General features: G+C 39.7%; 1 protein-coding gene across 5 annotated transcripts in view; it reads right to left on the bottom strand.

The window, feature by feature from the left end:
- The window catches only part of MAP3K19 (mitogen-activated protein kinase kinase kinase 19), a 35,341-nt gene extending 13,909 nt beyond the window's left edge, over nt 1-21,432 (bottom strand). For 4 of the 5 annotated variants that reach the window (XM_036320819.1, XM_036320821.1, XM_036320823.1 and 1 more), the window contains exons 1-5: nt 21,411-21,432; nt 19,215-19,327; nt 9,825-9,921; nt 2,641-2,719; nt 1,255-1,508 (exon numbers count right to left, since the gene is read on the bottom strand). In XM_036320819.1, the coding sequence (XP_036176712.1) occupies nt 1,255-1,508; nt 2,641-2,719; nt 9,825-9,921; nt 19,215-19,327; nt 21,411-21,432 (565 nt within the window). The remainder of the gene's footprint in view (nt 1-1,254; nt 1,509-2,640; nt 2,720-9,824; nt 9,922-19,214; nt 19,328-21,410) is intronic. The other variant, XM_036320820.1, reaches the window with a different exon arrangement.
- Between the last annotated feature and the right edge of the window lie 2,279 nt (nt 21,433-23,711).

The raw sequence follows: 23,711 nt of genomic DNA, 5'->3' as shown, positions 1-23,711 counted from the left end.
TGTCCGAACACTGCTTCAACATTATGGTAACTGAGATAAGCCAGACACGAAAGGGCAAATATTGTATGATTCCACTTACATGAAGTACCTAGCATATTCAAATTCATAGAGGCAGAAAGCAGAACGGCTACCAGGGGTTACGGAGCAGGGGAGAGCAGGAGTTATAGAGTTCAATCAATAGAGAGTGTCAGTTTTGCCAGATGAAAAAATTCTGGGGATGGTTGCACAACAATGTGAATGCACTTAATGCCACTAAACTGTACACTTAAAATAGTTAAAATAGTAACTTTTAAGTTATATACATTTTACCACAATGAAAAAATTTTAATTGTAATAAAATACTGCTTTAGTTAAAACTCACTTAAGCTCTACCCAGCCCCCTATATCTTATAATTTTATCTCCCCTTTGTTTGGTGCAGTGCCTCACAGTTCGAATGCTGTGCCATCTCCTTCATTATAATAAGCCGATAAATGTAGCTTTTTGGATGACATGTTTGTCCCAGGTGGTTGGCCGATTGTCTCAAGACAGTGGAAAGCAAATAGCAAAGACAGCATTGCCCTAAGGCAGTGGTCGGCAAACTCATTAGTCAACAGAGTCAAATATCAACAGTACAACGATTGAAATTTCTTTTGAGAGCCAAATTTTTTAAACTTAAACTATATAGGTAGGTACATTGTTATTAACTTAATTAGGGTACTCCTAAGCTGGCCTTTGCTAAAAACGTCCTCAATCTGATGGAGGTACGTTCGCTGAGGTCGACCCCTTCCAACTCTCCCATCCACACTCGTCTTGTATGCTTGTTTCATCTCCTTTCGTTCATCCTCTCTATATGTCCAAACCATCTCAACATACCTTTCTCAGTCCTCGACACTACATCTGCTTTCACTCCACAACGTTCCCTAAAATTAACTTAATAAACTTAAAGTTTTAAGTCAACTTTGCACTGTATGTGCGCACTCGCACGTGGTATTTTGTGGAAAAGCCACACTCAAGGGGCCAAAGAGCTGCGTGTGGCTCACGAGCCGCGGTTTGCTGACCACTGCACTAAGGCAATGAGCCTTGAGCTGGAGAGAGTGGGAAACTCAGCTCCTGCAGAAAAGCATCCTCAGTGTGGACCCCAAGGTTCCCACAGATAAACATCAAGCCAACATGAGTTCACAGGAAAGATCTTCCAACACTCAGGAAAAAGATAAACAAACATTTGTTAAATGAAAGATAAAGGAATCACTGTGCATTTAAATCTGTGGACTCACCTTCAGATTTTCTCTGCTGGCCTTTCAGAGGGTGAGGCACATCTCTGGCTACAGACTTGGAGACGTGGGGTTCTAAGCAAGGTCTTGGTAACAAGGCCAGGTTCTCATCGCAGAGCTCCTTGGGGCTTTCTTCTGTCTCCAGGAGTAAAGGCTGTGTGTTTGGCATCTTTGTCCTGAAGTCCATCATCTCAATTTCATTTGGAAGAGGAACAGAAGGTGCTTGTGCCCATTCTTGATGCTCTGAGGTTATCTGACTAAAAGGGGGAGGAAATGGCTTGATTCAAAACTCCTTCCCCATGTCTTCCGGATCTCCGGTTCTCAGTCCAGCCGGCATCACTAGAAACTTTGGAGAACCATTTCCAGATGGTGCTGCTGAGTAGGATGGCTGCATTCCTGAAAGGACAAGACCTCTCCACCCTTCAATTTGCTCCCCACCCCGCCTGCCCTCTGCACCCACACTTGAGTTTTCCCAGTCCCTATTTTGAGCAGAGAAATCAGAGTGGCCAAGGGCACCCTTTTACTTCTCCAAAGGCATTAACCAGCCAGTGCTTCTCAATCTGTCTTTGGTGAAGGATCGGTGCTGAAACTTTCCAGCCTATTGTGGACTGACACTTTTATAAAATGTAATAAAAGTGGATTTCTACAGCCCTGGCCAGTGTTCTCAGTGGTTAGAGCATTGGCCTGTGCACCAAAGGGTCTCAGGTTTGATTCCTGGTCAAGGGCACAGACCTGGGTTGCAGGTTCAATCCCCACCAACCAATCAATGTGTCTCTCTCACATCAATCTTTCTCTCTCCTTTTCTCCCTTCTTCCCTCCCTCCCTTCCACTCTCTCTAAAAATCAATGGAAAAAATATCCTCGGGTGATTATTAACAACAACAAAAAAAGTGAATTACTATAAAAAGAAACGAAAATTTGAAGAAGAAAAAAAGCCCCATTTTTTTTCATTATCAGATCCATGAACATAACATGACTGTGAAATTGTTATACAATTTTTTAAGTGTTTAAAATTTCAAGTTTATACTGACTTCGTCGTGGACTGGTAACAGAAGGACCACAGGCCACAGTTCACGCAGCTGTGGCGCAGGGAAAGCAAACGATGGCCTCCCGCCTGTTTTCCTAGTCTTATGAGATCACAGCTACATCCGGCTGTTTTCAAATCGGCTATGGCTGCGGTCAAGATACAACTGCAGAGATGAGTCATAGCAACAGAAACCGTAGGGCCCACACACATTTCCTGGGCCCTGCCACAGTGATATTTATTATGATTCCTGCTTTCAGGCGATTATTTTCTTCTTTTTAGTGGTCTTCCTAAAAATGTAGGTTGTCATGCAAATATCATTTCATACTTAAATTTCGTCCTAACACTTCAAAGAATATTCCTTACTTGCTTTCTTTTAAATCTTCTTGGCTCATCTCTTGGGCATGATGGACGTCTCTTGGAAAAGTAACAATAATCTCGACACCTATAGAAACATGTGACAATAGTAGAAAGAAGAAGAAAGGAATGAAGTCCAGTGGTAACTGAGAGAAGTATTTTATTTTCGGTTATTTGGCGAATCTGTTCTTAATTATTACAGAATGGAATTAACCAGGAGGTAGCCATCTTTGTATCTTTTCTGTCCAACATATGATAGGTCTTAAATAAATGCTTTCTTAGAGAGCAAAAAATCGTATGGCAAAACTTTCCAGATGTAAAGTAAAGTTTATGGCAAGCAGTGTTGTCCCTAGGATAGGAAAAACAAGGCTACCTTCTGTAAAGTGTAACCAATGACACCTACTTCAGAGGACTGCTGTGAGAATTAAGTGAGATAATTTATATATTACCTCAGGAGCTTGCTCGTATTTGTAAATTTGGTCAGCTCCTGTCTGATTCCATGGAATGATTCAATATAGCCCTTAAAATAGAAAGTTCCAATTTGTAGAATCCATGCTTGCTTACAACATACCACATTAAACACACCTAAAACACCGTGAGCCACGCCAAAATAGCCTGTACTTTAAGGCTTGTCTGTCTATTCATTCTTTTTCTATTCAACAAAATTGTACTAAGTGTGTATGCCAAGCCCAAGGCTTTGTGCTAAAGATATAGAAATAAACAAGGTGCAGCTGTGGCCCTCACAGAGCCGATAAATAAGGAAGCAAAGAGTATGGCAAGACAAGCATTGTGATGCGGGAACAGAGGGAGGATGCAGTGCTTGTCCTATCCATGGATCTGTCAGACCATTGATTCAGTCTGCACATGCCCAGAAGAGCCACCGTTTTAATCAGCTCCACTGGTCGATTGCTAGGGAAGAAGTGTGTATTAGCAGGACGACAACAGCAGGGCACGAATCTGAGTCTACATCCCTCCTCCACTTCTTTGGTGACCTTGGGAAAGTTGCTTAATAGCTATGGTTATCAGCATTATCTCAATTAAGGTGTGTTTTTTTTAAAAAAGAACTTTAAATTTTATTTTAACAGTTTATATTCATTATTATTTTACATTAGTTTCAGGTGTACAGCACAGCAGTTAGACAATCATGTTTTTATTATTTTTAAAGGATTTTGAATATTTTGTCATACATACAAGAACCACCACAACAAAAGCATTTTTATTGTTCAATTTTTGTGCCTGTGTTATTTATGAGACTAGCATTAAAAACCAGTAAACATTTCTAAAAGGAAAAGTTTTGTTTACAATGATAATAGTATTTACTAGCTTTGTTATTCAATATTATATTACGTAGCACCATGAAAATGTACCTAGCTTTGGTTTTCTTGATGTTTCTCAAATAAGACAACTTGATTGCAAGTTTTCTAATATTATATGATAGCAAAAGACATGTCACTAAAAATGAAGTTTTTTTGCAATGGTTGATTTTTAAAAAAAACTTTTCAAAGATCCTATCACCACACTCTGGAAGCACAAAATGAGAGGCTTGGAATGACTGTGTAGAGCTGGAAGGAGCGTAGAGGTCACCTAATCCTAGCCCTTCATTTTAGAAATGGAGCAACTGACACCCATGAGGCTGTGGGACGTGTCCGGGGCCACGCTCGGACCTGAGAGGAAGACGGATGTCTTTCTTAACATTCTGTAATCATCCTGGAGGGCAAACACCGAGCTGGCACATTAGAGACAGAAAAACATGCAGCAAACATTCCTAATAACTAAATGTCAGTGGAAAGGATGTTCTGCACAAAGCAAGGTGCAGTTCGTGCTTGTATGGAAGTTAGAAGACTGCAGTGTAGTCACAAGAATGTTCTTAAAAATGACCGTGTCTTTACAATGACTGAGGACTAAGAAAACCAGATGTTTTTAAGCAAATTTAATGTTTTCAAAGTCTGTTAATTGGTTGATTTCTTTTTCGCACCAAAGAACAAAGATACAATAATAAAGTATAAGAAATACTTGCTTTTTAAGACACTGTTAAAAGCAATGGGCCCAGCCTTGGCCGGTAGCTCAGTTGGTTAGAGCATCATCTCAATGTGCAAAGGTTTTGGGGCCATACCCAGTGTGGGCACATACAAGAATCAACCAATGAATGCATAAATAAGTGGGACAACTAATCAATGTCTCTCTCTCTCTCTCTCTCTCTCTCTCTCTCTCTCTCTCTCTTCCTATAATCAATAATTAAAAATATTTCTCTAATCAATAATTAAAAATCTATAATCAATCTATACTCTGTGGGGGAGCATGGGAGACTTGGTTGGAAAGTTTGTAAGGAGGAAAATTCCAAAAAAAGGGGTGGGCTGAAGGCGGCCCTCCCTGTTTATCGGAATTCTGACTTAGGGGAGTTTGGCTGAAGGCGGCCACTCCTAATTGTTCCTTGACCTGTGCACGTGTGGACCCTCGGGTGCTTACCAGACTCTTTATGCTTAATTTTAGGTGTCCTTGCTTAAAGGACATTGCAGGCACATGTGTCCTCCCAAGATTACTTACCCTACTGATTGTATCTAAAAGATAAAAGATAAACTTTATCTCAAACTGCTGGTACAGTAAAAGCCGGAAGAGGCAGGCTAACGAGGCTGTTTGGTTCCTATAGCCAGGCAGTCCCTCAGCCCTCTCTTTCACAGCAATCATGTGTCTGAGTAATCAATCATCCATCACTCAGGGTCTGCTGGTCAGCCCCAGCAACACTCAATCAAAATCTATAATCAATAATTAAAAATTTATCCAATCAGTTATCCTATATAATAAAAGCTGAATATGCTAAGTGTCTGGTAGTCCGGTCATTCATTCAACCAATCAAAGCATAATATGCTAATGACATGCTAAGGCCGCTCAACCAGTTGCTATGGCATGCACTGACCACCAGGGGGCAGATGCTCCGACCAGTAGGTTAGCTTGCTGCTGGGGTCCAGCTGATCGGGACTGAGCAAGACAGGCCAGACACGCCCTGGAGCCCTCCTTTGGTCCCTCCCCAGCTGGCCAACCTCCCACGTCCCTTCCCGGCTCCAATCATGTATCAGTGGGGTCCCTCAGCCTGGCCTGCGCCCTCTCGCAATCTGGGACCTCTCAGAGGATGTCAGAGCTGGTTTCAGCCCAACGGCAGAACGACTGGTTGCTATGATGTGCACTGACCACCAGGGGGCAGACGCTCAATGCAGGAGCTGCCCCTGGTGGCCAGTAAGCTGGGTTCATGGCTGGCAAGTGCAGCGGTGGTGGCAGGAGCCTCTCCCACCTCCCTGACAGTGCTAAGGATGTTAACTGCCAGCTTAGGCCCACTCCCCAAGAGATGCGGGCCTAAGCTGTCAGTCCCCCGAGGGCTCCTGAACTGTGAGAAGGTGCAGGCCGGGCTGAGGGACCCACCCCCCCCTTGAGTGCATGAATTTTGTGCACTGGGCCTCTAGCATATATACATACATATGTGTGTGTGTGTGTGTGTGTGTGTGTGTGGGTGTAATGGGCCCCACCTAAACTGTTGGCCCTAAGTGGGAAAAGAAATTATAAAATGTGCTGACTCTGAAATCAGCTGGGAGCATACAAATGTGTTCTCTGTTTTGTCTCTTGAATGCTGTGAGTGGTTTGGGAGACCCTGAACCTGCCCAGTGGGCCAGGAAAGATGACGCATTGTCATATGTAAAAACAAAAAGCTCGCTCTTGTCTGAGTGCATCTTTCCACATAAGGTGTAAATTAACCCCACCAGAAAATGTTACAGTAGAAAAACTAAAAGGCAACATTTAAACATAGTCAGAAACAATTTCCTCACAAAAATGGTAAAAATGACATTCAGAAAGCCTGGAAATGATTGTTATTTGTAATGTTAAAGCCATTATTGAAATGAAAACTTAAAATTGGCTTAGCCTAAGTCATTCAATAAAGAACAATTATTTTCTCCTGAAAAGTCTCACTTTCTTTTTTTTCCTGCTTGTTCTGTTTAAATTGATGGGTATTAAAGGTTCAAAATATTTTTAAAATCCTCACTCAAGGAGTGAGGATATTTTTCCCATTGATTTTTTATTTTTTCAGATTGAGTGGACAGCAGGGGAGAGAGGGAAAGAGAGAAAGAAACAGCGATGTGAGAGAGACATTGATTGGTTGCCTCTCACCCGCACCCCGACTGGGGACAGGGGTTGCACCTGCAACCCAGATATGCGCCCTTGACTGGGAATCGAACCCAGACTCTCCGGTGCACAGGCTGGTGCTCAGAGCACTGAACATGCTCACCAGGGCTAGGTTCAAAATATTTTTATAACCACTCCATGTTTTGATAATTTCCTAAATCATAAGTCTCAACAACGAATTTTCAAAAACTGCACTTTCCAGCCTCCTTTGCCATTAGAGAGACAGGTTCACTTGAGTTACATGAAAAAGGATGAGGTGCAGGCATCCTCTTTGCTGATGTGGGTGCAGCAGAGAAAATCCTAGGTTGATGTGGAGGCAGCTCCCTACTGGGGCAGAGGCAGCCTGGTTGGAGGTCAGTAGCAGCCGGGTTTGTGATGTAGTTGTGAGAATTCTTTCTGATGGTACAACCTACAGTCTGTTCTTCTACTTTGGCTTTTCAATGGTCTATGAATTTTCTAATATCTTTTAAAACTTCCTTTTTAACCCAACTAGAGTAGATTCTATTATCTGCAACTAAAAATCTTGATGGATATACACTGTAGTAAAAAAAAAAAAAAAAAAAAAAGTAAAAATTAAGCCGTGTCTGGTGTGGTTGGGCATCATCCCGTGCATCAGAAGGGTGCTTGTACACTTGGTAGATGGCATGCCGATTGATGTGTCGCTCTCACATCAGTGGTTCTCTCTCCCCCTCTCCCTTTCTCTCTCTCTCTCTAAAAATCAATAAAAATTCTTTTTTAAAAGTTTAAGTCCAGTAATTTTCAGGAAATGGGTTCTTATTCACTCATGAAAAGAGCAATTGTACGCACTTTATTTCCAGCCTACAAGGTTTGTATCTGTTATGTTCTGGAAAAATAGCTGATTGAGGAATGCAAGATTTTTATACTAGGGAAAAAGATGAGGGATCTTTTTTGGAGTCTATAAATTGTATTTTATACATTACCATCTGTAAAAGCTTATAATAAAGCAAATGCATAGTGCAGGAATACTTATTTGTTAAAATCTATGGGAGTGACAGATTATTTGTGGAGATTATATATAGATATATTTTAGTGATGCTCCCTCTTAAATAGACTACAATGAGCAAACAGATATAGAATAAATGATTACATAGGACTACAACAGAATAAATAGTCCTATGGTATATGCATAAGGTCTTCATAAAGTATGCAAACGCTTTCAACATTAACCACTTGGTGTATGTTAGAAACAACATGTAAATAGGATTTAAAGCAATGTATTGATATTTAAGATGGAAGCAATGCACAGTAATGTTCCAAACATTTTTATTTTAGATTTTGTGATTCAACAGAGTAACTAACTAGCTCAACTGAAGACTGTATCAACTATGAGAAGTAAAGTTAAAAACATACATGTTTCTGTTAAATTTGTAATCCAAGTAACTAAAGCTCAAAGCCACAAGAGCTTCCTGGAGATGCTGCATAAGGATCATGGCTCCTATATGAAAACCGAAAATACTACAAATCGATTTAAAAAGAATTACTAGCATCTCAAGTGGCAGGTCATCTCAAAACTGAGCCGAGGAAATGTATTATTTAGCCTCCTGGAAAGTGCCTGGGACACAACCGGGCATCTGAGAACTTGGCTTTGACTCTTTGGGAGTCAAAGGCCAACTTCAAGGACTGCTTGGAAGGGGCCAGGATTTGTTTATTTTAATTTGGCCTTTCAGGGCTCATGGTGTGAATCATTTCAAATGTTACTAAATTATTCTCCGCCCTCAGCCTGGGGAAGAGATTCTGAGTGAGCTCGAGAAGGCTGCCAGCGGAGGACAGCATCGCACAGGGGCAGGAGGAGCCTGAGGCCTGGCTAGCGCCGCCTCACCCCGGGGAGGTTGCCAGGGACGAGAGGAAAAAGACAACAGTGGGGCAGCTTCCCTGGAGTGTTAGAAATGGAAGTCAGAAAACAGTGGAGAGAAACGGCAGCCGTTTGAATAAACATTCCATTTAAGAAGTTTATGGGTGGAATGTGATAGACAAATGTGATGCTATGGTGACTAATTTCTGACGCGAAAATTTGCAAATACCTGTGGTCTGTTCAATGCAAGGGTGCTTGTAGATATGACGGGATACCATATGTGGAATGGATGATTGTTTTGGAAAATTCCAGACTTATGGCCTCATAGAATAAAAGACTGGGACTTAGAGCTTTAGTGCCTTGTTCAGCCCCCAACTTCCCCTCAAGGCAGGAGCTCTGGGTCAGCAACAGTTGGACAAATGCTTAGATCTGAAAGGGAACAGATCCCTGTTGCTGATGGAAGATTGTACAAGGAAAGAAATGGGGGGGGGGGGTGCGGGGGTGCCAGAGGCTAAAGCCAACAGCAGTGAGCATATTGATGCAAAAAGAAAACATTGGGAGGCCAATGGATTTTGATATTCAGCAGAGCTGAAAATCAGCGTAATACTGCCCTGCTGTGGGCTCAATGGCTCCAGGCAATTTCCAAACCTGATAATCCTTATACTGTTTACCAAACTTCACCTTTGACCTGCCTGTATGCATTGCTAAAGGGCAAATGTGTATTCAAGTAAATAAAAAGCTGACCAGGCGAGAAGTTGAGAAGTCGGTGTGCCTCTTTAAGAAAGAGGTCTCCACCTGGCTCCCAATTCCTTCTAAAGTCGTATTTCTTGTATAACATTTTCATTTGTGCATCAGCCCCTCCTTCAGATCCTGAACCCCGCCGCCGAGGTTGCGGGGGCAGGGGGAGAAGGGGCTGGAGAGATCATATTTACAAAAAAGGAAAAGGCCAGAGAATGGCTGGCTGAGGTGAGTGGGGTAGAATAAAGAAAAGGGACATGGAGAGTGCAGAGGGGTGCTCGTTTTGGCAGAGCAAGCTGACAAGACTCACTAATTCGGATATGGGCAAAGGATAGACTCATGAGTGGTTTTTCATTCCCTCTGTGCTTTTCTGTGTTTCCAAAGTTCTGCACTGAGCACTTCTGAAATTAGAGAGAAAGCTAAATAGTCCATGTTATCATTGTAAACACTTCAAGGACAGAAGCCAAGATACCTTCTGTCCTGGGTTGCCAATCTCGTCCATCACCACTTGGATCTCCTCCTTCTTTAACCAATATGGAATGACTGTAGCCATCATCTTGGTCAAACTCCTGCAATTTCATAAAATAGGAACTCAGTTATTCAGTGTGCTACTTTTATGGGGGGGTGGGGGGGTGGGCAGAGTGAATGTTGACTTTTCTAGGCTAAAGCTTCACACTGCGGATTCCTTTTAAATAAAGTATTTAGGACTAAAATAATGGGAAAGTGTCTGCCCCCAAGAGCACCAAGCTCAGACAGACATGGATATGATTAATTACATAATCAAAAATGACGATCAAAGCCGAAATCGCATAGACACATAGAAATTCAATATTTTATACTTTATCATGTCGGCACCAGGCTTCTAAGCTGCTACAAATTCCATCTGGGTGGGTAACTGGAAAAAATCCTTTGGCCACAGTCACAGTGAGCAACCCCAAAGGAAATGGTCTTTTCCATCTGCCTCCTTGAGGCATCATTTACAAATGCGGAGGTTGGAAATCCCTGCTCCATATGGAAGCTGCCCAAAGGACCCTAGACTGAAAGGAGGCAGCAAAGCCGATTAAAGTTTCACTCGGTCAGCTTTCTGATCCAATCAAGGCACGTCTCCTTTTTATCCTCTAGGAAATAATCATTATGCTGAAAAACATGTTTGAGAACCAACTTGACTTATAAAAAGTTCTCCAAACTCTCTAAAGAAGAAACGCTCTCTTGTTGGAATTCACCGATATGGGTAGGTTCCCTCATAGAAATACATACTTGCTGGTGATTTTGCCTTTTTTAATGCCACTTTTTAGAACAGTGACAGATGCAAGTAGTAGTTACAATATCTCATCACAAGCTGGATACGATCATTAGCTCCCTGGCTTCTCTGACCTGGGTGACCAGCTATGTAAGGAGCCTGTTGGATGAAAAGGCTTTGCCCTGCGTGCAGGTGCCTGTTGGACAGGCAGGCAGAGTATCGCAAAGCTCTGTCATTCATTACTTGCCAACGGAGCCTTTTTATTTTCTCACTTTGTTCATTTAAATTATCATAGAAAATTATAAAAGTAAAACCCTTATTTATTCTGCTACTAACAATATTTTAGGTCTTCAACCATAATAATTTAGTTGCCATACCTTACTTTTATGCAGCAAGTCATGCTTTTAAAAGTATTTTCTTGGCAGGTGGTTGACCTGGACTGGCTCACCCTGGTCCTAGACTATTGTCAATTTCACTGCTCACCCTTCTCTGCATTTCGAAAATCCTACCACTATCTGGCAAATTTCTTCTTCCTCCCATCCAATTACAAAGGGGGGAGGGAGATCCTCTTTTTAGAATATATAGAAATACACAATAGTCTTTTTTAAAAAGCAGAAGAAAAATCACCTATAATCCTACAAATAAAAAGCAAACGTTGTTATCAACTGTTATTGACATTTTAAAACATTAATTTAATTATATTTCCTTTGTCTTTTTCCTAAGAATTTAAATATATAGTTGCATCCTATAATTTTATTTTTTTATTTTATTTTATTTTTTTTTTAAATATATTTTATTGATTTTTTACAGAGAGGAAGGGAGAGAGATAGAGAGTTAGAAACATCGATGAGAGAGAAACATCGATCAGCTGCCTCCTGCACATCTCCCACTGGGGATATGCCCGCAACCCAGGTACATGCCCCTGACCGGAATCGAACCCGGGACCCTTCAGTCCGCAGGCCAACGCTCTATCCACTGAGCCAAACCGGTTTCGGCAAGCATCCTATAATTTTAAATCTTAAGATAAGCATGAATTACACAGCAATTTACTAAGCAAATGTCATTTTAATGGAATTGAAAATTTCTTTCCCTCAAAAAATACCTACCAGGGGGTCATAACAGCCCATGAGTCTTATAACATTAGCGCTATATGCTTATTAGGCAGTTTTCAATTCTTCTTATTACATACAGTGCTGGGAACATCTGTGCAATTAATACCCTAATTTTGCATTATTTATTTAGAGTAGATTCCTGGATATGGAATTATTGATCCAAAGAGTATGAAAATTTTTAAGATTTTTTTTACACACACAGTTTTAAAAGTAAAGTTTATACTTCACCAGCTATGCATGAGTGTGTTCCATTCCATCTTCTCCCTTATCAGTTACCATCACTTTTCATTTGTAGTGATGCAATATGTAGAATCGATTATCTTAGTATTGTTTGAATTGCATACTTCGATTAGTAGAAAAGTTGGAGATAGTTTCAGATGCTTAGTGACCCCTGAATTGTTTTAGCATAAATAGATAGTCTTTGTTCAGATCCTTAGGCTGTAACATTCTACGAGACCTCCAAATATTTTTCTACCATTTCACATAATTACAATGATTCAATGAAATTTTTGTGCTAAACTTTGGAAAATAGCAGTCCTCATGTAGAAGTGTTAAAGATACAACTGGTTCTCACGCCAGGTTTCTGTACTGATTAATGGCCTGTGATCAGCCTCAACTGCTCAGTTCATCAGTAGTTGGTCCTTTAGGAAAAGCTGGAAGATGCAGAGTGTGGGAACACCTACTTACGAAATCCTTAACAAGGACTAGCATTTACGCATGTAGTGCCAGACACTGTCCTATGCACCTACACATATGAACTAATTTAATCCTCACAACAGCTCGAAAGGCAGGAACTCTTTTCTTCTTTTTAAATGAGACCCAGAGAAGTGAAGTTACTTACCAGGTCACATAGCTAGCCAGTGGTATTGCCAGGAATCACACCCAGACTCAGAAGTCTGGTTCCAGACCTCTTAACAACTCTGCTACCATGAAAAGTTCAAAACAAAGAATTTCAACAAAAACCAGAAAGAAGATGAAAATAACAATGAGCAAAATGTTTTTAAAAGGATCCTCAAACCTAATTTGTAAGTTTTGCACAGGAAAGAATGAAAAATGTGTTACCTACAAGTGCCTGACACACACACAAAAAATGTCTTTTTAAAATAAACTGAGCAACCATAAGCATCGCAAACAAAAGGATGTAGAGAATGATATTTACTTTGAAGGTTTTCATGGAAGTGAAGACTCCTACAGAAAGAGCTCAGAATTTTTCATTCCTTTCAGAACGCTAAATCTGAAAGACTTTAAGATGTGCTCCGGTGCCACAAGGAAGAGAATGGAAATAATGGCATTCAGTTGTGAGGGAAGGAGAGAAAATGTTAGACTAGCACATCCCAGACACACATGGATTTCATAAACCATTGACAACAATGCAGGAGATGACGACAGGCTAGAAATAGGACAGCATTCTCATCTACAAACAGCAGAATGCGATACACACAGAAGAGAAAGAGGCATAGAAATCGTACATAATTAAATTTGGAAAGAAGATTCTTCTTAGATGAAAAAAGATTGGGAGAGTCTATGAAGAGCCTCTAGGAGTGATCCTGCAAGCAAGGCAGCTGCTTCTATTTGTCAACTATAAAAACCTCGGCAGACAGCCAGAAAGAGAAGAGAGCTTTCACTCAAAGAAAAGAAGCGAAGGATGACCTTCGGTTTTGCAATTGAAACCCTAGGGAAAGCGCTAGGGAAGAAAAGGCAAGTTCAACAGTGAAAGAGTCTGTTTAAAGAAATGAGTTCAGAGTTACTTTAATCATAATAAGAAAAAATATAGAAGGAAAGTTCAACAAACATTTTAAAGTTGCACACAAGAAAGGGTAATACCATGAAGGGATTTTTTGGCCTTTTCAAAAAGAAAATTGCTTAAATATACCATAAAATATTAAAGTAGCCCAGCCAGTGTGGCTCAGTGGTTGAGTGTCAACCTAGGAACCAAGAGGTCATGGTTCAATTCCTGGTCAGGGCACATGCCCAGGTTGTGAGCTGGATCCCCAGTAGGGGGTGTGCAGGAGGCAGCTAATCAAAGATTCTCTCTCATCATTGATGTTTCTATCTCTCTCTCCCTCTCCTTTCCTCTCTGAAATCAATAAAAATATTTTTTAAAAATTAAAAGTAAACCTGTTTTGTTTATCAATTTCTAATCCATGACACTTTCAAGATTGGCCTCTAGGTATTTTATGGTAGGTCTGATCAAATAATTGAATCGGTGCCCCTCTCCTAGGAACTGACCTTTAGGACTCTTCACAATGGACATTCCACTTGCTTAGACCATTATCTCTCCCCTCCGGACTTGCCCAGAATCCAGACCTGCACAGAGAATTCTCCACCCAGAAAAAGCCCGCCTCTAGTCCTTAAAACCTCTGACTCCCCACCTTTGGGGGCTGGCACCATTTTGGGGCTCAGCCCATCTGGGTATCCAGATGACCTAATAAATTCATAATCCCTTACCACCTTGGCCTAGTGTGTTCCTCCTTGGGTGACCCTAACATTTTATTTCTATTACTATGTTATATTAGTAACCAAAACCAATGCAACCTTCAGTTCTGAGACAAAATCCACCACATAGCAGGTTTTCTCAGCCTCAGCGCTATTGACGTTTGTGGCTGGTTAGCTCCTTGCTGTGGGACCTTCCCTGTGCATTGTAGATAGTTAGCTACATCCGTGGCCTCTACCCACTAGATGCCAGTAGCGCCTCCACCCCAGTTGTGACATCAAAAATGTCTCCAAACATTGCCCAATGCCCCCTCGGGGACAAATCACTCCCTCTTGAGAACCACTGTACTGAAGGAACTTTAAAAAGAAATACTCTAACCCAAACTGTGGTACATCTACACGATGGAATACTATGCTGCTCTAAAAAGGAAGGAACTCTTACCATTTGCAACGTCATGGATGGAACTGGAGAGCATTATGCTAAGTGAAATAAGCCAGTCAATGAAGGAAAAATACCACATGATCTCACTCATTCATGGATAATAGAGACCATTATAAACTTTTGAACAATAATAGATACAGAGGCAGAGCTGCCTCAAACAGATTGTCAAACTGCAGCGGGAAGGCCGGGGAGGGTTGGGGGGCAGGAGGTAGGGGGGTAAGAGATCAACTAAAGGACTTGTATGCATGCATATAAGCATAACCAGTGGACATAAGACATTGGGGGATAGGGGAGGCTAGGGGACTGTCTAGGGCGGGGGGATAAAATGGACACATATGTAATACCCTTTGTAATACTTTTAGCAATAAAAAAAAAAATTAAAAAAAAAATAAAAAAAAAATAAAAAGAAATACTCTAACCTGTTTAGAAAAGTTATAAATGAACAAAGTTAAAATATTCATGTAGTATTAAAATAAAAGTTCCCATTCTACCTCATTCCATCCCATGTCCCAGAGGAATCCTTATTTAACCATTTCTGTATTTTAATGTTTAATCAGTGCAAACAAATTAATCTCATCCTTTTAATTTTCATCAAGTTTTACATTCTAGTCTAAGAAAACTGTGCTTTTACAAGCCTTTACCATCACCCTACTCCGTGCCTCCAGCCTCCCTGCCCTTCCCGCCCCGCCTCAGTTAGCAGTCTGTTTGCTAAGCTCCCCCCATACAAATTCCTGTGCATTTACTTACGTAACATCCCCATACACAGCACACGGTATTGTTGTGGGGTTTTCTTTTTGATGCAAATGGTATCACACTCTGCAAATAATTTCAACCAAGGCATGGTTTTCTGTAGTATGGATATTCCATAGTGGGTTTTCTTCGTTTATTTTAATTTGTATCAAGCTTGACATGGTTTTTTTAAGGTTGACATTATTAAAAAGTCAGATAATGGTAAGAGACTTATAACAAAAAGGTCATCAGTTTGCCTGCCCACCTTTCCCAGCCTTTTAACCTTTTCTTTTGGTATTTTCTTCCATATTCTAGAAAACATTTATTCTGCTATCTCTTGAGAAAGCAAAATGAGACATTATCTACTGACTTATTGTTATTATAGTTGACAATAAAAATATGCATAATAAAATGGAATAAATACATATCTATCAGCAATTACTTTATTTTTTTTTTAAATATATTTTATTGATTTTCCACAGAGAGGAAGGGAGAGAGATAGAGAGTTAGAAACATCGATGAGAGAGAAACATCGACCAGCTGCCTCCTGCACATCCCCTACTGGGGACGTGCCCGCAACCCAGGTACATGCCCCTGACCGGAATCGAACCTGGGACCCTTCAGTCCGCAGGCCGACGCTCTATCCACTGAGCCAAACCGGTTTCGGCATTTTACTTTAAATGCAAATGGATTAAATGCTCCAATCAAAAGGCATATGATGGCTAAATGAAGTACAAAACAAGACCCTTACATATGCTGTCTATAGAGACTCACTTCAGGTCAAAAGACACACACAGACTGAAAGTACAGGGGTGGGAAAAGATACTTTATGAAAAAGAAGTAGCTAGGGTAGCAATATTTACACCAGACAAAATAGACTTTAAAACAAAGGCTATAACAAAGAACCCAGCAATTCCACGTCTGGGTATTTATTCAAAGAAACCCAAAACGCTAAATGAAAAAGACTTACGAATCTCTATGTTTACTGCAGCATTATTTATAGATATAGAAGCAACCTAAGTGTCAATCCATAGATGAATAGCTAAAGAAGTGATGCATATGAACAATGAAACATGATTTAGCCATAAAAAGAAATGAAATCTTGCCATCTGCAACAACATGGATGGACCTAGAGCAGTGATGGCGAACCTTTTGAGCTCGGCGTGTCAGCATTTTGAAAAACCCTAACTTAACTCTGGTGCCATGTCACATCTAGAAATTTTTTGATATTTGCAACCATAGCAAAACAAAGATTTATATTTTTGATATTTATTTTATATATTTAAATGCCATTTAACAAAGAAAAATCAACCAAAACAACGAGTTCGCGTGTCACCTCTGACACGCGTGTCATAGGTTCGCCATCACTGACCTAGAGTGTACTGTGATGAGTAAAATAAGTCAAACTGAGAAAGACAAATACCATCTGATTTCACTTACATTGGAATCTAAAAAACAAAATAAATAAGCAGACCTGAAACAGAACGTTTTGATGGTTGTGGAGGGTGGGTAAAAAGAGGGGGGAGATTAAGATGTATAAATTGCCAGTTATAAAAAGTCACAGGGAATAGTCAGTAATATTGTAATAACTGTGTATGGTGTCAGATGGGTGTGAGATGTATCAGGGTGATCACTTCATAAGTTATATGATGTCTAATCACTGGGTTGTACACCTGAAATAAATGCAATATTTTATGTCAACTCTAATTGAAAAATAAAAAAATTTTTTTTTGAAAGGGTGAAAAAGTGCCCTGGCTGGTGGCTCAGTTGGTTGCAGAATTGGCTTATACACCAAAAGGCTGCGAGTTCAATTTCCAGTCAGGCACAGACCGACATTTCAGGTTCCATCCCTGCGCAGGGGCGCAACTGATCGATGTTCCTCTTTCATATCAGTGTTTCTCTCTCTCTCCCTCTTTTCCCTCCTCGCTCTCTAAAAATCAATAAAAAGAGATGCTCAGGTGAGGATTTAAAAAAAAAAGGTGGAAAAAGTAAGCCAAGTTTTTCAACTAGCAGAAAAATATTTGTGAATCATATATCCAGAATATATAAAGAATTCTTTAAACCCAAAAATAAGAAAATGAACAATCCAATTAGAAAATGGACAAAAGACTTAGATGATTCAGGGTGATGGCAAAGAAACACATGAAAAAATGTTCAGCATTGGTTATTAGGGAATACAAATTAAAACTACAATGTGACACCACCCACAGTTATCAGATGGTTAAAATAAAAAATACTGACAGTACCAAATGTTGACAAAGGTGTAAAGAAACTGGATCTCTCATTTATTGCTGGTGGGAAGATGAAATAGGAGAGTCACTCTGGAAAATTGTTTGGCTTTTTTTTAAAGTTAAACATACATTACATATGCATGATCTAATAATTGGACTCCTGAGCATGTATCCTAGAGAAATGAAAACATATGTGTGTACAGAAACCTGTACACGAATGTTCATCGTAGCTTTATTTGTAATAGCTCCAAACTGGAAACAACCCAAATGTCTTTCAATGGGCAAATGGCTAAATAAACTGGGGGACATCTGTATCACAGAATATTACTTAGTCATCCAAAGAAACCATTGACACACACAGCTTGGATCTGTCAGCATATATTCATTAAGCTGAATAGAAAAATCCAATCTCAAAAGTTTACATATATGATAATTCCATTTACATGACATTTCTGAAATGAAAATAAATTATAGATATGGAGAACAGATCAGTGGTTGCCAGGAGTTACAGAAGAGGTGTGTGTGTGTGTGTGTGTGTGTGTGTGTGTGTGTGTGTGTGTTTATAAAGAGGGTAGTAGAGGGAATTACTTGAGGTGACAAAACAGTTTTATATTTTGATTGTGGTGATTCACGAGATAAAATGTCATAGCACACTGCACACAGACATACAGAAACAGAAAAAAAGAGAAAGTCACGCATACAAAGACTAGTGAAATCCAAGTAAGGTCTGTAGTCTAGTTAATTGCATTGTGTCAGTGTCATTTTCCTAGTTTTGACAATGTACTAAAGTTATAACTATAGTTCTCACTGAAGGGAAGTTGGTGAAGGACATGAAAAACCACTATGTATAAGTTCTTGTGAATCTATAATTATTTCAAAATAAAAGGTTAACATTTTTTTTTCCTGTTTTTCATTTTCTTTGTTGTTTGGGGATGATTTTTGAAAGGAGAAAGGGACTGAAACATGTTTACTCCACCATCTCCAAAACTCATTATTATTTTTAAATAATATAGTCCATACCTCATTACATTTTAAGAATAAACAATTTTGGTAGACATATTTTTTTGATCAATAAAATACTGAGTAGTAATATTTTTAACTCTTTGGGCTATATTAATTTTTATAAAAACTCAAAAGGTACAAATAAGGATACTGTGTAAAGACGTCTCTAATTCCGTCCCCATAGACAACCACTGTTAGTAATTTGTTATAAATCTTGGGTACCATTTCACACACTGGGTCACAGTGTGTGTTACTTGTACTGTCACTATAGTGATAGGAACTTTTGGTGGAGTCATGCATCACAGGCAACGGGTGACAGCTAGAGACAAGAGGAGGCATTTGACATGATCAGATTCATGATCTTCTCCTTTTCCACATTAACATCCATAAAGACAAGCCACACTTTATTATTTAGTGTGGATGCCACAATATTTTGTGGTATTAGATACACACACATACACACTCAATGCAGGAGACTAAGAGTTGACTAGCTAATTACTGCTCTGAGATTAAACTCCAAGAACACTGTCTTATTTATTGTGTTTTAAATTTCTCTATGATTACATTAAAATATAATTGTAGTAATTGTTATAAAATATTCAAGCAACACAAATGAAGCAGTAGATGAAGTATCCATTCTTCATTGGCTGTTTCTTTAAAGAGAGCATCTTACCTCACTGCTGCTGACGCTTTGCAAGAGTATATTTTGGTTTTGGGTAACTGTCATATTGGTTGGAGAAGAGTTTGTATCATGACAAATGTCAAGCAATGATTCAGCATGTTCGTCTGCCAAAAGAAACATAATGTGTTTTGATAAGACTCATCTCAATTTTACAGGAAGATTTAGTTCTTGGTTCTAACAACAGTTCCATTTTGTTAAAGATTTTTCTGAGATAGTGATCTGGGATCCTGATGAAGTTTCAGGGGATAATTTTCACAGGAAGAGATGTGAGTACAACATGAATCCACAGAATAAATGAGGTTTTGTTTGTTGTTGTTTTTTTTAAAATTAGGTAAAATTGCCAAGTGAAACCACTAACAATGGGCTAGAAATTATATTTGCTTTATAGTTTCCAGAGAGAAAAACATTTAGCTACTGTGAGCACACATCCTGTCTAGCACTGAAGCCACGTTAAATTGACAAGATTTGAACACCCATCAGTGAACACCCCGTTAGCTCCTGAGGGGCACTGTTCTCATATTCATCCCCCTCCTGACAGTCTGCCTTCTCCAAATAAGCATGGGCTCTTGAATGACAACATCTCCCTCTTCCAATGGCTCTTCCATTTATCTTGTAACTGAAACAAGATTGAACAAGTGATCTATACTCAGACCCTCTATTTCTTCATCATATTTTCCTTCTTTACTCTTCGCAATCTATCTTCTGCCTCTATCCTGCCATTGAAAGTTCCCACTTCTTACCATATCTGCTTTGTAAGCTCTTTTCTAATTTAATGTTGTTTCCATTTATTCCTCTTGCAACTCTCTCCCAATTCTCCTATGTGCACACCACTCTCTAGCGGTGGGTGCACCTCCTCAGCTCAGGCCCGCCCCCCGCCCCCCCCGCAATTTTCTCCCCGTCATCAATCGTTCAATGATCTTGCCCACTCTCAGGTCCTTACGATCTCTGTTGTGTAGAGAACTTCAGAACTAATATATCAACCCATGCTTTCCCAGAAGCCCTATCCTACAGAAAATTGCTACTTGAAAGTGCCCAGATTCCATCAGTACAATTTTTTTTAGAACACATTACCTTCAGTATCCTCACCAAGCCAGTGTTCTTCTAGCTTGTTGATTGTATTCCCATCTCCCCACATCCCAGGGCTGAACCTTCGAAATCATGTTTGACTCAACTTTTGTCTTTGTGTCTTCACTATCAACTTTACATCACCAAGTTCTGTGAATTCTTCTTTCACAATAAACGCACCACATCCAGCACCTCCCAGACCACTACAACACCTTGCCCAAGGACTCTTTTCCTGGTTCTTTCCACCATATGCTTTCTTAATAGAGTTCCCTGCCATGAGTCTCTTTCTTTGAATCCATCCTACACAATAAGAACAGGATAATTTTCTGAAAACATGGCTTTCATCATTCTCTGGTTCAAGATTCTTTAGTGATTCTATTTTATTGGGAAAAAAGGGATAGCCTTAGCTTTACATTTAATGGGTCCTCAGTGGACACACTTTCTTTATGCATCTGACGTTATGTGTTCATTTTCCCTGACATGAACTTTCAGTCTGGACTCCTGTTTGATCCTGAGATAACCATGCTCCCTTACAGCATGGTGCCTCTGCTCCACAAAATCAAATCCCATCATTTTTCAAGGACCAGACTGAGTCTCACCTCTTCCATGAGACCCTCTTAGGTATACCCCTGTTTCCTGACCAGAAGCTTCAAACAAAAAGTCCATTAAACAATAAAGTCAAGCAGGTTACACAAAATCATGTGTCTCTCAGTGGCATTTTTTCCCCCATTATGCCTTTTGCCGTGGCTGTCACCATGTCTTTGCTCAGACTATCTTTCCCCATCTATATATAACCTTCTCTTTTTTTCTTCCTACCATATCTCATCCAGCATTTAAGAACCACCATAAGTCCCTTCCCCTTCCTGTTCCCAATAAGTTCTTTCTCCTCTGACTTATGTGATATGTCCCTGACCCTACTGAGCACTTTCAAAAGTTTGGACCATATCTTAGACATCTTTGCATCCCTCAGAGAACCTAGTCATGGGCTTTTAGTCACTGCTCAATAAATAGTTGTCAGATAGATTTCTTAAAATGGATCCATCAAATACATGTAGAAAAAGAAAGATGTCTAGTAGGGCCCTTATATTTGGGGAAATTTGAAAGTGAAATAGGAATATTTACCTGGTTTTGGCATAGAATTCATTAGAATGTCCAATAACTGCTGTTTCTTAAAACTCTTTATTTGTGACACATAATGTATTGCTGATTTTCCACTAAAATCACAGAGCTTAGGATCTCTAGGAGAAATAGAATCAGCATCAAAGGTTATTAGTTAAATCTGTTCAAAAAAGAAAATGAACATGGAAGGAAAAATATTGACATCAAATAAATGAAAGCAATCTTACATAGTTTGGGGATAACAATAATTACTTCAAAATGTATGAGATAGTGACAATTTTTTATAAAACACTAGAGGCCTAGTGCACGAAATCGTGCCCAGGTAGGGTCCCTAGACCTAGCCTGTGATCAGGTCCATCTTCTGCCCATTCACCAGTCCAGTCCTGCCCCGCTGCCAACACCCACCCCTGTTCCCTGTTCACCATCTGGCGATCTATCAGAGCCTGTGGGCTGGGGGAGGGACCAAGAGGTCAGCTGTTCCACACCCGCTCGCCAGTCCCTAGTCCTGCCCTGCTGCTGCCACCCACCCAGTTCCCCATGGTTCCCTGTTGGCCATCCAGCTATTGGAGCCTGCAGGCTGGGGTGAGGGGCCAAGAGGTGGTCAATGCATCTCATAGTGACTGGTCGAGGTTGTTCTGGTCATTACGTCGTTATGGTCGCTGGCCTTTTATTATATAGGATTATGATATTTGCAGAAAATTTTTGAACATAAACTTTCATAATTCGTTAGTGATACATAAATTCAGTAAAGATAAAAACATATTAATAAACCATTGTCCTATCATTCCAAATAGTTGACTTGATTCTTTTTCTTTCCAATGTTTTAGCTAACTGGTTACCTTCTTGATATCTTTTTTCTAATGCTAACACCTAATCCTTTTATCATTCAAAATAGTAGAATGACATAATCTCCCTTTAAAATTAAGCTGATATGCTCTTGGTTGAGTGGAATGATCTTGTTATAAAATCTCTCTCTGTATGGTCTTTTCATTTTTCTTTGTTTTGCTCTGTGGTTTTTAAGCCCAATTGGCTGATCTTAGGGCTTCTTGCAACAGCACTAATATCCTCTCTATCCTGTACTGAATCCTAACATCAGCTCAGAGAGATCTAGAGGGTAAATGATGAGAACCCTCTCAACAGGTCATAGTGAGGGAAACAATGATAAAACTTCATTAGTCATGTTCTGGGACAAGGAGAGAGTTGATCATGGTCTCTGGTCTAACACCTTTGAATATGAATCTATTGCTATGGGACTGGGTAATGTCTTATGATCCACAACAATATTCTGTTATGGCCTTTTCTCCACCAAGGTCATGATTCAAAAGAAATAGCATAAGATCAAGGGTCAGGACACTGTCACTACCTCAATAAATGGCCTTAAGCAAGTCACTTAACTTCTAGGGACCTCAGTTTGTTCATCTGTCTTGATAGTGTTTCTCCTTTGATCTCCTGTATTCTGGACCCACTTCAGGACTATTGAACACCCTCTCTGCGGTGGTATCAGTAACCTCCATTGTTAACAATCTCCTCAGATATTTCTCAACACTACATTCTGAGGTAGTGTCAAACTTCCATCTTCAACCTCTAATACTAATTCTTTTAAAATAGCTCACATTCTAGAGTATACTTTTCTTTTTGAAGGCCCTTTTTCCTTTGTTTTTTCCATAACAAAATCCACATGAAAAAGCTTGGGCCATCTGCTCTTATTTGATGACAAGATGTCTAGGTAACAAACAGCATTAGGAAACCAATTCTAACATGAGAGACTGTTTGTTAACCTCTGACTTTTTTTCTTTGCCCCCTCCTAAAAGAACATGTTGGCATGTAGTAATTTCTAGGTAACTGGAAATCACTACTATAAATTGCTTTAGACAATGGACAATGCTTTCCAAAATAATTAGTAACATCTTGAAGGTAGGGAGCTACATACTACAGAATTATCTGACATTCCCAGTAACTACCAAAAGAGTATTTTAAACCAGGGTTTAACAAATAGCAAAGCATAATACAGCCAGCTGTCCAAGTTGCATGTTGTTGTATCTTTCCTTTCCAACTCTGTAATCCCAATTGGTGCCAAAAAACTTTTGTTTTGCTATTTTGGTTAGTTAAATTAGTTATTCTAACTAGCTGTGGGTATTAAAAAAAAAATGTGTCCTATGCTTTAAAAGCTTCCTTATAAAAGCATCAAAATGTACCTCCTCAGGATGTCCTAATGACCTGTTAGTTGGGTATCCTGAAGGTAGATAAAAAAAAAAAAGAAGAATATTTAATAAACAAAATAAAGGACCAATGTAATAAGAATAA

The sequence above is a fragment of the Myotis myotis genome, unplaced genomic scaffold (assembly GCF_014108235.1).
Source record: "Myotis myotis isolate mMyoMyo1 unplaced genomic scaffold, mMyoMyo1.p scaffold_m19_p_8, whole genome shotgun sequence".
NCBI lineage: Eukaryota > Metazoa > Chordata > Mammalia > Chiroptera > Vespertilionidae > Myotis > Myotis myotis.
Note: the sequence above shows the minus strand (reverse complement) of the source record. Positions and strands in the feature narration are given on the sequence as shown.